The 13,823-nt window shown below is 47.8% G+C and overlaps 1 protein-coding gene across 1 annotated transcript in view; it reads right to left on the bottom strand.

Annotated features, from left to right (window-relative positions):
• Positions 1-10,702, bottom strand: part of FOXN1 (forkhead box N1) — a 29,574-nt gene extending 18,872 nt beyond the window's left edge. Inside the window, exons 1-3 of the mRNA XM_056865186.1 lie at positions 10,565-10,702; positions 6,009-6,497; positions 3,237-3,347 (exon numbers count right to left, since the gene is read on the bottom strand). Of these exons, the coding sequence (XP_056721164.1) occupies positions 3,237-3,347; positions 6,009-6,497; positions 10,565-10,684 (720 nt within the window). The 5' untranslated portion in view covers positions 10,685-10,702. The remainder of the gene's footprint in view (positions 1-3,236; positions 3,348-6,008; positions 6,498-10,564) is intronic.
• Between the last annotated feature and the right edge of the window lie 3,121 nt (positions 10,703-13,823).

Below are 13,823 nucleotides of genomic sequence, written 5' to 3'. Positions count from 1 at the left end.
GGTTTGTTTATTTATGTTTATAATCATTGTAATACAGTGATAGTTCTGCTATCTATGCCATTTGCTATCTTGGTCTATTGGTTGATTATTATTGCCTACTACTGTCTCATTTAGATCAATACTATTTACAGTAGAGTGAGTTATTTGTATAGCTAACTTTCAGGTACTAGCTGGAGACCTCCTGCTATTACAACTGATCTCCAGCCTAGAGAGATCAGTTCCCCTGGAGAAAATGGCCACGTTGTCAATTGGACTCTATGGCATTGATGTCCCTCCCCTCTCAAACCCCTCCCTTCTCAAGCTCCACCCCAAAATCTCCTGGTACTTCCCAACCAGGAGTTGACAATCCTCTTTGAGAGGTCTTGTATTTCACATGGGTGAGTGATGCCCTGATTGATGCGCCCATACATAGAGTTGCCAGGTCCCCCTTTGCCACCGGCAGGAGATTTTGGGGGGTGGAGCCTGAGGAGGGTGGGGTTTGGGGAGGGGAGGGACTTCAATGCCATAGAGTCCAATTGCCAAAGTGGCCATTTTCTCCAGGGGAACTGATCTCTGTTGGCTGGAGATCAGTTGTAATAGCAGCAGATCTCCTGCTAGTACCTGGAGGTTGGGAGAAAAATTGACCCCACTGTACTAGTATCAAGTAGATTAGGAGATCAGTACAGGAGCGCGAAGTAAATCAAGTGCAAAAATAGATTTATATATGCTACTTAACTTAATACAACTATGTAACAATACACAACATACAACAAACACAACAGCATGTGAGACCTACAATATAATGACAAAATACACCATATAGGTGACAAAATTGGAAGAAATTCATAAGGAATTCTTAAAAAGTCTCTGGTGAAGTTTACACATCATCAAAGCGTTGTTTCATGTAGTATTGTATAAAGGAAGCAAAGTTCACAATGAGGATACGGCCGTTTCAAATTCTTAAATATTTGTTCTTCATCAGTCCTTCAATAGAAATCCTTCTTAAAATTTCACATATTCATAAGTTCTCAGAATGCTGGTTACATTTTGCTTCCCACGAAGGGTAAGAGATAGACTTTTTAAGAATCCCTTATGAATTTCTTCCAATTTTGTCACCTATATGGTGTATTTTGTCATTATATTGTAGGTCTCACATGCTGTTGTGATTGTTGTATGTTGTGTATTGTTACAAAGTTGTATTAAGTTAAATAGCATATATAAATCTATTTTTGCACTTGATGTACTTCTCGCTCCTGTACTGAGTACCTGGAGGTTGGCAACCCTACCCATTCAGGGAAGTGACTTCAGAGCCCCTGACGCTTACACAGCTACTGGTCCAACAGCTGAGAGGCACAGGAATCCCACACTAGGTCCAATGGGATACCTGGCTGAGAGGACTTAACTGCAGTCCCGGAGGCTGCCCTGAAGGGCTTCTCCTGCCCTGCCCATCTGTGGTTAGCAGGTCAGGCAAAAAGGGATTGGTGTGGCAGAGTAATTTTGACTTTATTGGTTTCAGTGTCTCCTTGGAAGCCGGGGCTGGAGATGGCTGCAGTGTCATCACAGGTGCCGTTTTGAAGCTATTCCTATTTTATTGGTTTCAGGGAAATGAAGGCCGGGGAGGGTCTGATCGGGGAGCTGGGCGTTGGCACTTTTACAATGGCAGGGTTGGCATAAAGGAGGTCATTGTTCTGTGGCGGATGGGCAGGGGACTGGCTGCTTGGCTTGGTTGGGCAGGTCAGCAAGGAGATGGTTTCCTTCTGAGTCATTCTCCCCTTGCCCAATAATATGCAGGGTGCATCCATTTTTCATCAAGGGCAAAAGGGAGCTGACCTCCTCTTGTGAATGCAGAGGGATCGCCAGCTCGGTTGAGAACCCATGGGAGATAATTTGATGACAATCCAGGCGTCTGCTCCTCATACGTAGGGTTGCCAACCCAGGGCTGAGAAATACCTGGAGATATTGGGGGTGGAGCCTGAGGAGGACGGGGTTTGGGGAGGGGAGAAACTTCAATACCATAGAGTCCAATTGCCAAAGCAGCCATTTTCTCCAGGGGAACTGATCTCTACCGGCTGGAGATCACTTGTAATAGTGGGAGATCTCCAGCTAGTACCTGGAGGTTGGCAACCCTAGGTGCAGAAAAGAGCCATTTTGCCTTGAAAATTGCAAGCCAGAGAGATCCAAGGAAATACTTTTTCACACCCTCTATAGACATGCATAAAACTCATTGCCAGTTGATGCTGGGAAAAATACATCCATAGACAGCTTTGCAAATTACTTTTCATCAAGGAGGACATTGGCTGTAATAGCTAAGAAGAGACCCCCCCCCCGCCCCATTCAGATGTAGGTTTGCCAACCTCCAGGTTCTGAGCAAATGTAGCAACTATGGCTAAACAGTCTATTACAATACTACAGTTCTAGCTGGAGATCTCCCGCTATTACAACTGATCTCCACCAGCTAGAGATCAGTTCACCTGGAGAAAATGGCTGCATTGGCAATTGGACTCTATGGCACTGAAGTCCCTCCCCTTCCCAAATCCCTTCCTCCTCAGGCTCCGCCCAAAAAACCTCTCGCCAGTTGCGAAGGGGGACCTGGCAACCCTATTCAGATGCCTTCTTTCTGTGAGTCCTGGGACCTCTTGTAGCCTTCTCCATGGCATCTGGTTAGCCTATCTGGTTGGAAGAGAGCTGGACTTAGTGATGCCAACCTCCAGGTACAGACTGGAGTTCTCCCAGAATCACAAATTATCTCCAGAAGAAGAAGAAGAAGAGTTAATTTTTACATGCTAAATTTCTCTACCTTTTAGGGAGAATCCAACCGGCTTACAATTTCCTTCCCCTCCTCGCCCCACAACAGACACCTTGTGAGGTAGGTGAGGCTGAGAGAGTTTGGAGAGAACTGTGACTAGCCCAAGGTCACTCAGCTGCCTTCATCTGTAGGAGTGGGGAATCAAACCCGGTTCTCCAGATTAGAGTCCACCACTCCTAACCACTACACCATGCTGCCTCTCTAGACCACAGAGATCAGTTTTCCAAGAGAAAATGGCAGCTTTGGAGGATGGATGCTAGGGCAGTATACTCCCCTCGCCAAACCCTGCCCTCCCCGGGCTCCATCCCCACACCTCCAGGAATTTCTCAACCCGGTTGGCAACCCTAGCTGCACTAGACCGGGCTTTTTGCTTGACAAGCGAGGCCAAATGCCTGATGCATTCAGATTGGGGGCCAGGAATCCAGTTCAGGTCAGTGTCGGTGGAGTTTACCTGGGGGAAAGGGTGTGAGGAGCAATACATCTGCGGCACTTGAGGCTGGTAGCAGTACAGGTTTGGCTGCCCCTCCAGTGGGGACGTCTTCAGTTTGACCTCTGGATCCTGCTGGATGAGAGAGGTAGAACGTGAGAGAGGTATCAGGGGAACGTGAGGCAGGTTATTCTATTAGAACACAAACTATCTCTTGCAAAGGAAATACCCATCGCCTCTCCCACAGATGAAGGCTGCCTGCCGCCGTTTAATAGTTCTACGACAATATTAAGAAAACAAACCTATTCCTCCCAGAAACTCACTGCAGATGATATTATTCTCCCTGCCTCCATTTTGCCCTCACAACAATCCTGTCAGGTTAGGGTTGGTGGATGGAGATCTCCCACTATTATAACTGATCTCCAGCCGACAGAGATGAGTTCACCTGGAGAAAATGGCCACTTTGGCAGTTGGACTCTATGGCATTGAAGTCCCTCCCCGCTCCAAACCCTCCCCTCCTCAGGCTCCGCCACCAAAATCTCCAGGAATTTCCCAACCCAGACCTGGCAACCTTACGTCAGATAGGTTAGCAGGGTTGCCAGGTCTCTCTTTGACACTGGCAGGAGATTTTGGGGGGTGGAGCCTGATGAAGGCGGGGTTTGGGGAGGGGAGGGACTTCAATGCCATAGAGTCCAGTTGCCAAAGCAGCCATTTTCTCCAGGTGAACTGATTTCTATTGGCTGGAGATCAGTTATAATAGTGGGAGATCTCCAGCCACCACAGGAGCGAAACACTGCTTAAACAAAGTGCATATTACTTTATAAATAGCTACGTGCAATAACATACAATATAGGACAATATATACAATAGGACCTACAAAAATCTTTCATAAATATTCATATTTTCAATTGTCCCAAAACTGAGTACATAAAATTCTTCTTTCGCAGACGAATGTCATGTAGTATAATGGATGCCACTAGCAACGGAGGATACGGCCGTTTCAAATTCTTGGCTAATTAACAATCCTTCTTCAGTCCTTCAGAAGGCATCTTGCATAGATTTCTACACATTTTTCATTTCCAAATTGTAGGTTACATTATATATCCCACCAAGGGTGAAATTCTGATGCCGGTCCCACGTAGGGTAAGGAAGCTCAGTGTGGCTTTGCAAGAGATGGTTGGCAACCCTATAGGTTAGGCTGAATAACAGTGACGGGTCCAAGGTCAGCCTAGCAGAGTGAGGATTTGAACCCATGTCTTCCCACTTTCGGTCCAATATGCTAACCAGTATGCAGTGCTGGCTGTATTGCTTAGGCCTCTTGTGAAGACAGAACGTACTTGACTGTCAATTAACGTTCCTTCCCCTGCCCTCAATGATTAAAGTGTTACAGAGATAATTAAATAGAAACACTCGGGCGGCGGGGACGGCTGAGTGCGTACACACACAAATGGATGCATGACATTTTAGCCCCATCTTACAGGAAATTTATTGGAAGCACAGACCCTCACTAGTAAAATTAAACCTCATGGTGAAGATTTCTGTACATTTCTGTAGATTTGGCACCCATTGGAACCTGGAAGAGCTTAAAAATATTGTCGAAGGCTTTCACGGTCAGAGTTCATTGGTTCTTGTAGGTTATCCGGGCTGTGTAACCGTGGTCTTGGAATTTTCTTTCCTGACGTTTCGCCAGCAACTGTGGCAGGCATCTTCAGAGTAGTAACACTGAAGGACAGTGTTTCTCAGTGTCAAGTGTGTAGGAAGAGTAATATACCATACCCTCATTAGCACATTATCTTGATACTTACAGGACAATACTTTTGCAGGACAATACTCAGCTCAAACCCAACCCCTTTCTGACTATATATTACTCTTCCTACACCCTTGACACTGAGAGACACTGTCCTTCAGTGTTACTACTCTGAAGATGCCTGCCACAGTTGCTGGCGAAACGTCAGGAAAGAAAATTCCAAGACCACGGTTACACAGCCCGGATAACCTACAAGAACCACTGGAAGAGCTTAGTTCCCAAATTTTGCCTAGATTTGGGAGGTCTCCTCCCCTCTTTCCATGGATACAATTGAGATCTGCTACTTCTTAATGCATCAGACGTTACATTTAAAATGTGAGTTTCAATTGTCTGAGGACGTGTGACTAGGGTTGCCAACCTCCAGGTGGCACGTGGAGATCTCCCGCTATTACAATTGATCTCCAGACGACCAAGATCAGTTCCCCTGGAGAAAATGGCATCTTTGGAGGGCGGACTGTATGGCATTATCCCTTTATGAGGTCCCTCCCCTCCCCAAACCCTGCCCTCCCCAGGCTCCACCCTCAAAATCTCCAGGTATTTCCCAACCAAGACCTGGCAACTCTACGTGTGAAGTAACCCATGACTGCCTGATGGGCAGTAACTGCGTTCCTCGGGACAGTGCCAAAGAAAAAGAAGAAGAAAAGTTGGTTTTGATATGCCGACTTTCTCGACCACTTAAGGGAGACTCAAACCGGCTTACAATCACCTTCCCTTCCCCTCCCCACAACAGACACCCTGTGAGGTAGGTGGGGCCGAGAGAGCTGTGACTAGCCCAAGGTCACCCAGCTGGCTTCGTGTATAGGAGTGGGGAAACGAATCCAGTTTACCAGATTAGCCTCTGCCGCTCATGAAGAGGAGAGGGGAATCAAACCCGGTTCTCCAGATCAGACTCCACCGCTCTTAACCATTACACCCCGCTGGCTTGTTTTGTCCCAATAACAGGTATTCTTCCCATTCCTTTGGATCTCCTTCATATTCTAGGGACTCACCATCACTTGTGAGTGGTGTTCCTGCCCTGGATTATTATACTGTTGAGCGTTACACCAAGGTGGGTCTGAGGAGAGGTTGGGAACATGTGTGATGTACACCTCGGCCTCTCCGGCAACAGTGGGCCCAGACATCTCCTCAAAGCCATCCATGATGGCCATTTTGAAGGGGTGCATGTCCATTGGGGGGGTCTGGAGGGTCTCCTGGAAGGCTTCTTCTGTGAACTGCCTTTTGTACGGATGGAAGGGATTCCGGACGCTGTTTTTGAGGAACCGGCCGCAGGTCCCCGTGGCGGTTTCCTCATAGCTGTACCGCCGGAATTTCTCAGCCGCTGAAGGGACTTTGAATAAATCCTTCTCAGCATGAACTCCTCTCCTGTAGATATGATCAGAAGGTGAGGAAGAAGGGCTGGGGCTCTGGGAAGATTCTGAATTTGTCCTCTCCGTCCTGTTTTCTCCATCATATGGCTGGCAACAGAAGCTGGGGCTCTCCTGGAAGAATTATTATTATTATTATTATTATTGGTTTTTATATACCAACTTTCTCTAGCACTTAAGGGAGAATCAAACCGGCTTACAATCACCTTCCTTTCCCCACAACAGACACCCTGTGAGGTAGGTGGGGCTGAGAGAGTGTGACTAGCCCAAGGTCACCCAGCTGGTGTCATGTGTAGGAGTGGGGAAACCAACCCGGTTCTCCAGATTAAAGTCCACCGCTCCAAACCACCGCTCTTAACCACTACACCACGCTAGCTCTACACATACACAGTGAAAAACTGGGAGTTTTCGGAATACAGTACGTTATTGGGGTTCTATTCTGAATCTTTCAATTTCCTGAGCAAATTAGCAATTCAGCATTCAGTCTTCCACAGAAGCACCCTTGGAAGATGATGATGAAGATGATTTCCCCAGCATCTGCTTACAAGGTCCCATTGAAAGATTACAAGTGGGGAGACCTGTGAGGCCTCACGAGGTGGGTGTGTGGATCTAATTGCCCCTCTGCTTCTCCCCCTCTTGCTTTCCCTCTTTGCCTCCCTTGGGCAGCATCTACAGCTTCTTTTCTTTCCTTCATTCCCACCAACCTAACTTTTTTTTTTTTTTTTTTTTTTTGCTGTCTTACGGCAACCCTATAAGGTTTTCAAGGCAAGAGACGTTCGGGGTGGTTTGCCATTGCCTGCCTCTACATCAGGACCATGGGATTCCTTGGAGATCTCCCATCCAAATACTAGACAGGGTCAGGGCTGAGAGTATGTGACTGGCCCAAAGTCACCCAGCATGTTTCCATGGTACAGTGGGGATTCGAACCTGGGTTTCCCAGGTCCTAGTCCGACACTTTAATCACTACACCAAGCTGGCTCGCTCCAACCGACCTACCATTTTCTATTTCTTCTCCTCCCTCCTCCAATTTCAATTTCCCTCCCTCCTGTCTCTTATCTTTTTAAGCCTATCTCTCTCCCCCCCTCAGGCTGACAGTAACTGAAGCGTGGATTCCTTGGTAACGTGGGTTAGGGGGTGCCAGCCAACCCCCCAAAATGGTCACTGAGATCTCACACTTTAGTCTCATGAGATCTTGGAGGCATTCTTTTCTTTAAAAGCAGATATTCCTTCTAAGAAGTTAGGTTTTTTTTTTAAACCATAGAGTGTATTTTTGTCATGTTTCAGATTTTTCTGCAAATCTGTACCGTCCCCCCAGGCTTAAAAAAAAAAAAACCACCCTCTATCTGCACATGGCCCCATTATGTGGAATTTTTTTGATCCATGCTCTGAGGCCATTGCTTAGAATTAGATATAACAAGTGGGGACCCGTGAGAAACTCACACGGAAATTCCCTCAGTGGTCCCTGCTTTCTCCTCCGGCTTACGACACCTCCTCGCAGCTACCTTTCTCCAATCCCCCCTCCTATTGCCTCTGCCTCCCATTTCTTTCTTTCCACATCTTCCTTGATCTCCTCTCAGTTATCGCCTAAACTGGTACTCACTTTCCCCAGCCCTCCCCTCTTTTCTTGGCCCATCCTCCCTGCAACCACCCCTTCCTTGACATCAGGAGGGAATGAACACACATGAACCAATGAAGCTGACTTGTACTGAATCAGACGCTTGGTCCATCCAAGTCAGTATTGTCTACTCAGACCAGCAGCGGCTCTCTAGGGTCTCAGGCTGAGGTCTTCCACATCACCTACTTGCCTGGTCCCTTTAACTGGAGATGCCGGGGATTGAACCTGGGACCTTCTGCATGCCAAGCAGATGCTCTACCACTGAGCCACGGCCCCTCCCTAATGAAGTCATTGGCCGGAGGGGACAGGTGCTAAGTACTGACTAAGGGAGCCAAGCAGATGGTCTACCACTGAGCCACAGCCCCTCCCCACTTCTCTGTACATGGCCTTGTTTTGTCTGTTTTTCTAACCACTTTGTTTGGCCATGTTCAAAATGATATAAACTGATGAACGATTGACAGTATGCCGGGAACATTCTCTTTCTCTCTCGTCTTTCTTTGTTTGATAATCCCAGAAATTGGGATACCCAGGCAGTAGATACGGTACAGACAAAAGGATGTACTTAGCACTTAACTTATTACCACCTTGCAACATGGCTGACCTTTAGATGGCTTTTGGCAAGCTCATTGATAACTTTATAACATAAAACAAGCTGCCACAGCTGGGAATAGAAAGCAACAGGGTGGGTCATCCAACACACCTTCCTCATAAAAGTTGATAACTCTATCAGCAGTTGTACCATTGAATGAAACCTGCAGATTCTGTAGTACCAGAGGCCAGTTACAAGCCGTGGCTGGTGTGTTTTCACTGGACCCCTGGCTGGGCCCTGGTGCAAAGAGAAAGCTGAACTAGAGGGTCTCTGGGTTCCTCCAGCAGGGCACATCTGATGTTCTAAAGTAGGAGTCCCCAATGCAGCGCCCCAATGCAACCACCACCGCCTTTTCTGGTGCCCACCAAATATTTTCAGGAAGTGGGCAGAGCCAGGTAGGGCTTTTGCCCAGCAAGGCTTCTGGTTGACTATTGGAGATTTGATTAGCTGTGCAGATTTTTTTTTAATGTTGCTTTGGCAGAAATTGCCACTGCAGCACAAGGATCTACACTGTGGAACTGCATTTCATTCATTCATTCATTCATTCATTCATTCACTTATGTGTTTATGTTCCGTATTTATAGCCCGCCCTCATTCCCAATCAGACCAGGCTCAGGGCAGGTAACAACCTCTAAAATAATTTAAAAACCATAAAACATTGAATTAAAACCCACAGTGATACAACTATAAAAAAGATGGCATTCAGACAGACAACAGTAGCCACTATGGGCTGGACAAGCAAGTTGAACCCCCACAGATGGCAGTAGTGGGGGAGGAGAGATGGGGCATTCATTTTGTGGCTGGCTCTGCCTCCTGTGGCAGCCATTTTGTTGCTGCACCCACCATGCCGTGTCAGAAGTCCAAATGTGCCCGCAGGCTCAAAAAGGTTGGGGACCCCTAGAATCACAGAGTTGGAAGGGGCCATACAGGCCATCTAGTCCAACCCCCTGCTTAATGCAGGATAAGCCTAGAGCATCCCTGACAAGTCTTTGTCCAGCCTCTGCTGAAAGACTGCCAGTGAGGGGGGAGCTCACCACCTCCCTAGGTAGCCCGTTCCACTGTCGAACAACTCTTTACTGTAAAAAATGTTTCCCTAATATCCAGGTGGTACCTTTCCTCCCACAATTTAAACCCATTAGTGCGAGTCCTATCCTCTGTTGTCAACAGGAACAGCGCCCTGCCCTCTTCTAAGAGACCGCCTGTCAAATACTTCAAGAGAGCAACCATGTCCACCCTCAACCTCTTCTTCTCCAGACTAAACATTCCTAACTTCCTCAGCCTTTCCTCGTAGGGCTTGGTCTCCAGGCCCCTGATCATCCTTGTCGCGCTCCTCTGAACCCGCTCGATTCTGTCCCTCTTCTAAAGGATCGACTCTTTTAACAGCCAGGTACTCCCAACCATCACAACATCCTGTAGTTCAGCAGGTAGCCAGACTGGATTGGCCTTATCATATGCTTTTGCCAGGTCCAGGTTGGGAATTACCCGGAGATTTGGGAGTGGAGCCTGAGGAGGGGGGGGGTTTAGAGAGGGGAGGGATTTCAATGTCATAGAGTCCAATGGCCAAAGCGGCCATCTTCTCCAGGGGAACTGCTCTCTGTTGGCCGGAGATCAGTTGTAATAGCAGGAGATCTCCATCCACCACCTGGAAGTTGGCAACCATAATTCCTAGTAGGGTTGCCAACTCTGGGTTGGGAAATACCTGGAGATTTTGGGGGTGGAGCCTGAGGAGGGTGAGGTTTGGGGAGGGGATGGACTTCAATGCCATAGAGTTCAATGGCCAAAGCAGCCATCTTCTCCAGGTGAACTGATCTCTATCAGCCGGAGATCAGTTGTAACAGCAGGAGATCTCCAGCTGGTAGCTGGAGGTTGGCAACCCTATGTAAAGAGGGGTGCTTCCATTGCTTTGTCTTGGCCCTGCAGCCAATCCATTCAGTCTAGATTTATGCTGACTGAGAAAAGAAGACAAATGCAACTTACTTCCTGGACCGGGGAGCTGGAATCCTCATGTGTCTGCATGAGATCGCTGTGCTGTTCGTTCTCCAGACTGCCCGAAGAAGGAAATTTAATCTTGGATTGATCCTGGAGCAGTGAAACCATCACCAGAGCCCAGTGGGAATCCTGTTGTGATAGAGGGCAAAACATTTCAAGTCAAAATGACACAAACATCTATTATACATCTAGTTTGACAAGAGGCCTCCTACAAACTACAGTTAGGGTTGGCAAGCATCCTCCAGGTAGTAGCTGGAGATCTCCTGCTATTACAACTGCTCTCCAGCCGATAGAGATCAGTCCACCTGGAGAAAATGGCCGCTCTGGGAATTGGACTCTACGGCATTGAAGTCCCTCCCTTCCTCAAACTCTGTCCTCAGGCTCCGCCCCAAAAACCTCCCGCCCATGGCGAAGAGGGACCTGGCAACTATAAGGGTACCAGCTCTAATAGCCTGGATTAGCCCAATCTCATCAGAGTTTGGAAGCCAAGCAGGGTTGGTACTTGGATGGGAGACCACCTAGGAAGACTAGGCTGCTATGCAGAGGAAGGCAACAACAAACCATCTGCTCATCTCTTGCCTTGAACACCCTCGGAAGTGAACCTTCATGGGGTTGTCATAGGGTTGCCAAGTCCCTCTTTGCTACCAAGGGGAGATTTTTGGGGTGGAGCCTGAGGAAGGCGGGGTTTGGGGAGGGGAGGGACTTCAATGCCATGGAGTCCAATTGCCAAAGGGGCCATGTTCTCCAAGTGAATTGATCTCTATCGGCTGGAGATCAGTTGTAATATGAGGAGATCTTCAGATAGTACCTGGAGATTGGCAACCCTAGGTTGCCATGAGTCGGTTGCGACTTGACGGCACACTTTACTTTCTTTTTTCTTTTTTTTTTACAGTGGACAACATTTGGGTTTTGTATCATGGTCTGAGATATTCTTGGGTCTCAATCTAGCTGAGCTGTGCTCCGTTGAATTTGATGGGACAAACCTATTCAGTTGACTTCGTTGGGGTACATGCAGTCATTTCTTCTTGGCTGAAAGTCCAATCCCCTGTAGGAAGGGAGGATAGTAAGGATCCCCTTTGTGTATTGTGGCTGTAGCATCCAGAAGCAGTAGGGAAGCTGTTCTGCTCAGCAAACATGGCGCTGTTACCAAAGACAGCCGGGTGTTGTGTACCAGAGCTCTGACCTACAAACTCACCAACTCAGCACCCTCCACATTACACCCAAAGAAGAAGAGGAGGAGGAGGAGAAGTTGGGTTTCATATGCCCATTTTCTCTACCTTTTAAGGAGAATCAAACCGGCTTACAATCTCCTTCCCTTCCTCTCTCCACAACAGACACCTTGCGAGGTAGGTGGGACTGACAGAGTGTGACTAGCCCAAGATCACTCAGTTGGCTTCATGTATAGGAGTGGGGAAACCAACCCAGTTCACCAGATTAGAGTCCACCTCTCATGTGGAGGAGTGGGGAATCAAACCTGGTTCTCCAGATTAGTCTACTGCTCTGAACCACTATACCACACTGCCTCTCTGTGGAAGTTCCATGGTCATTTATCAGATTTTGATGCTACAAATATGTAGTGTTATAAAAACACTGTTTCTTTTGTAGTTCAAAAGGGAAAGGTAGCATCTGCTGCAAGCACCAGGTCATTACTGACCCATGGGGTGATGTCACATCACGATGTTTACTAGGCAGACTATGTTTTCGAGGTAGTATGCCATTGCCTTCCTCAGTCATCTACACTGTAGTACTGCAGCTTACCACTCTGCGCCATGGGGCTCTTAGTGTATTGGCAGAAGGGATAAAATTATACTGAAGAATGGAAACCCAGCATGAAGCCTCCAGGAGATTAGCTGAAAATATTCCAAGCAGGAAAAGTGTCCTGATTGATGGGCCATTACCGAGAATCCCAACTCGGTTCTCTGTGATGTAAGAGCACCAGACTGCAAGCGGAGGAAAGAGCCCTCTGGATTAATATCTTCTATCAGTATTTTCAGAGTCGATATTAAAACCCCACCATTAAAGCAAGGCATGGTAGGTAATCTACTATTGCTTGGCTGACCACTGTCAGAAGCAGGATACTGGATCCTTGAATTCTACGCAACGTATGGCATCCACAGGCACTTTTGTGCCACGGCCCCTATGGCTCCGCTTTTCTTTTAGTTGCACTGGGCTCTAGTCCAAGGAAGCGTCTGCTGGAATAAAATTTTGGTCTCCTATTATGGTCATGCCATTAATATTTTTTAAAGTGGCACCGCTAAACCTCTGTGTGCCTGCATCAATATGAACCTCTGAGCCATGGACCTATCTGGGGGTGGCTTGCCAGGTTCTTGAGGGAAGCATTTCCCAGCAAGTTCTCACTGGAGGTGCCAGGGATTGAACCCTTTTCTGTGTCCATCACAGATGCTCATCAAAGCAAAAAGACAGGCAGACTTCCAGAGGGAGCCGACGCACACTGCTCTGATTGCTTAACCTGACAGGTGTGGATTTGGCACGCAGCTCCGTTCGAGAGGATCTCCACGGCTCATTGAGTTTGCCAGAGAGATGAGCTCACGTATCAGGCCAAACAATGATCCTTTGACAGGAAAATGGATATCGAAGGTGTGGTTGAAGCCGTTCCTCCCCGTCCCTGTTGGCTCTCTGGAAATGAGGCAGAACAATCCCAAATCCCCGTAAGAGCACTCTCTCTTTTGTCAGAAAAGGAAACTGTAACCTCAGTGGAGCGTTCGGAGTAATGGTGCATGTGGAAGTGGGGATGTGGCCGCTCAGTTTGCTTTGCGAGACTGACAGACCTGGGCCCGGAGCCCAATCTGGAGCTGCCTTGGTTTTCTTTGCTGATGACACCCTCTGCCCCACGCTGACACCAGGCTGGCCAAATGCTCCACGCACGGCCAGGTGTGGCTACCGTACATGCTTCCTGCATCCCCGAAGGCTGAGATCAACTTTCAGGGGAGGAAGGTATATTTGGATGATCACCAATTCGTAATTCATTCCCCGCTCTACATGCCTCAAGGAGGTGGATGATCCCAGTTTGACACAGGCTTTTGCGATCTGCTCCTTTCTTCTCCACCCCTTTCCCCAGAGCACTAAATCAGCTCTTTACCCCCTTCTTTGATTCACTCGAATGCCTCTCTGGAAAAAAAAAGAGAGAGAGAGAGAGAGGAAGAGTTTTAGAATGAGAGAGTGGAGCGGCATGAGAGCCAACAAACCGACTCTGCGGTGTTGTCCCTGTGCCTCTTGGCAAAGTCTC

The sequence above is a fragment of the Euleptes europaea genome, chromosome 19 (genome assembly GCF_029931775.1).
Source record: "Euleptes europaea isolate rEulEur1 chromosome 19, rEulEur1.hap1, whole genome shotgun sequence".
NCBI lineage: Eukaryota > Metazoa > Chordata > Lepidosauria > Squamata > Sphaerodactylidae > Euleptes > Euleptes europaea.
The sequence above is the reverse complement of the archived record's forward strand: the minus strand, read 5'-3'. Positions and strand labels throughout refer to the sequence as shown.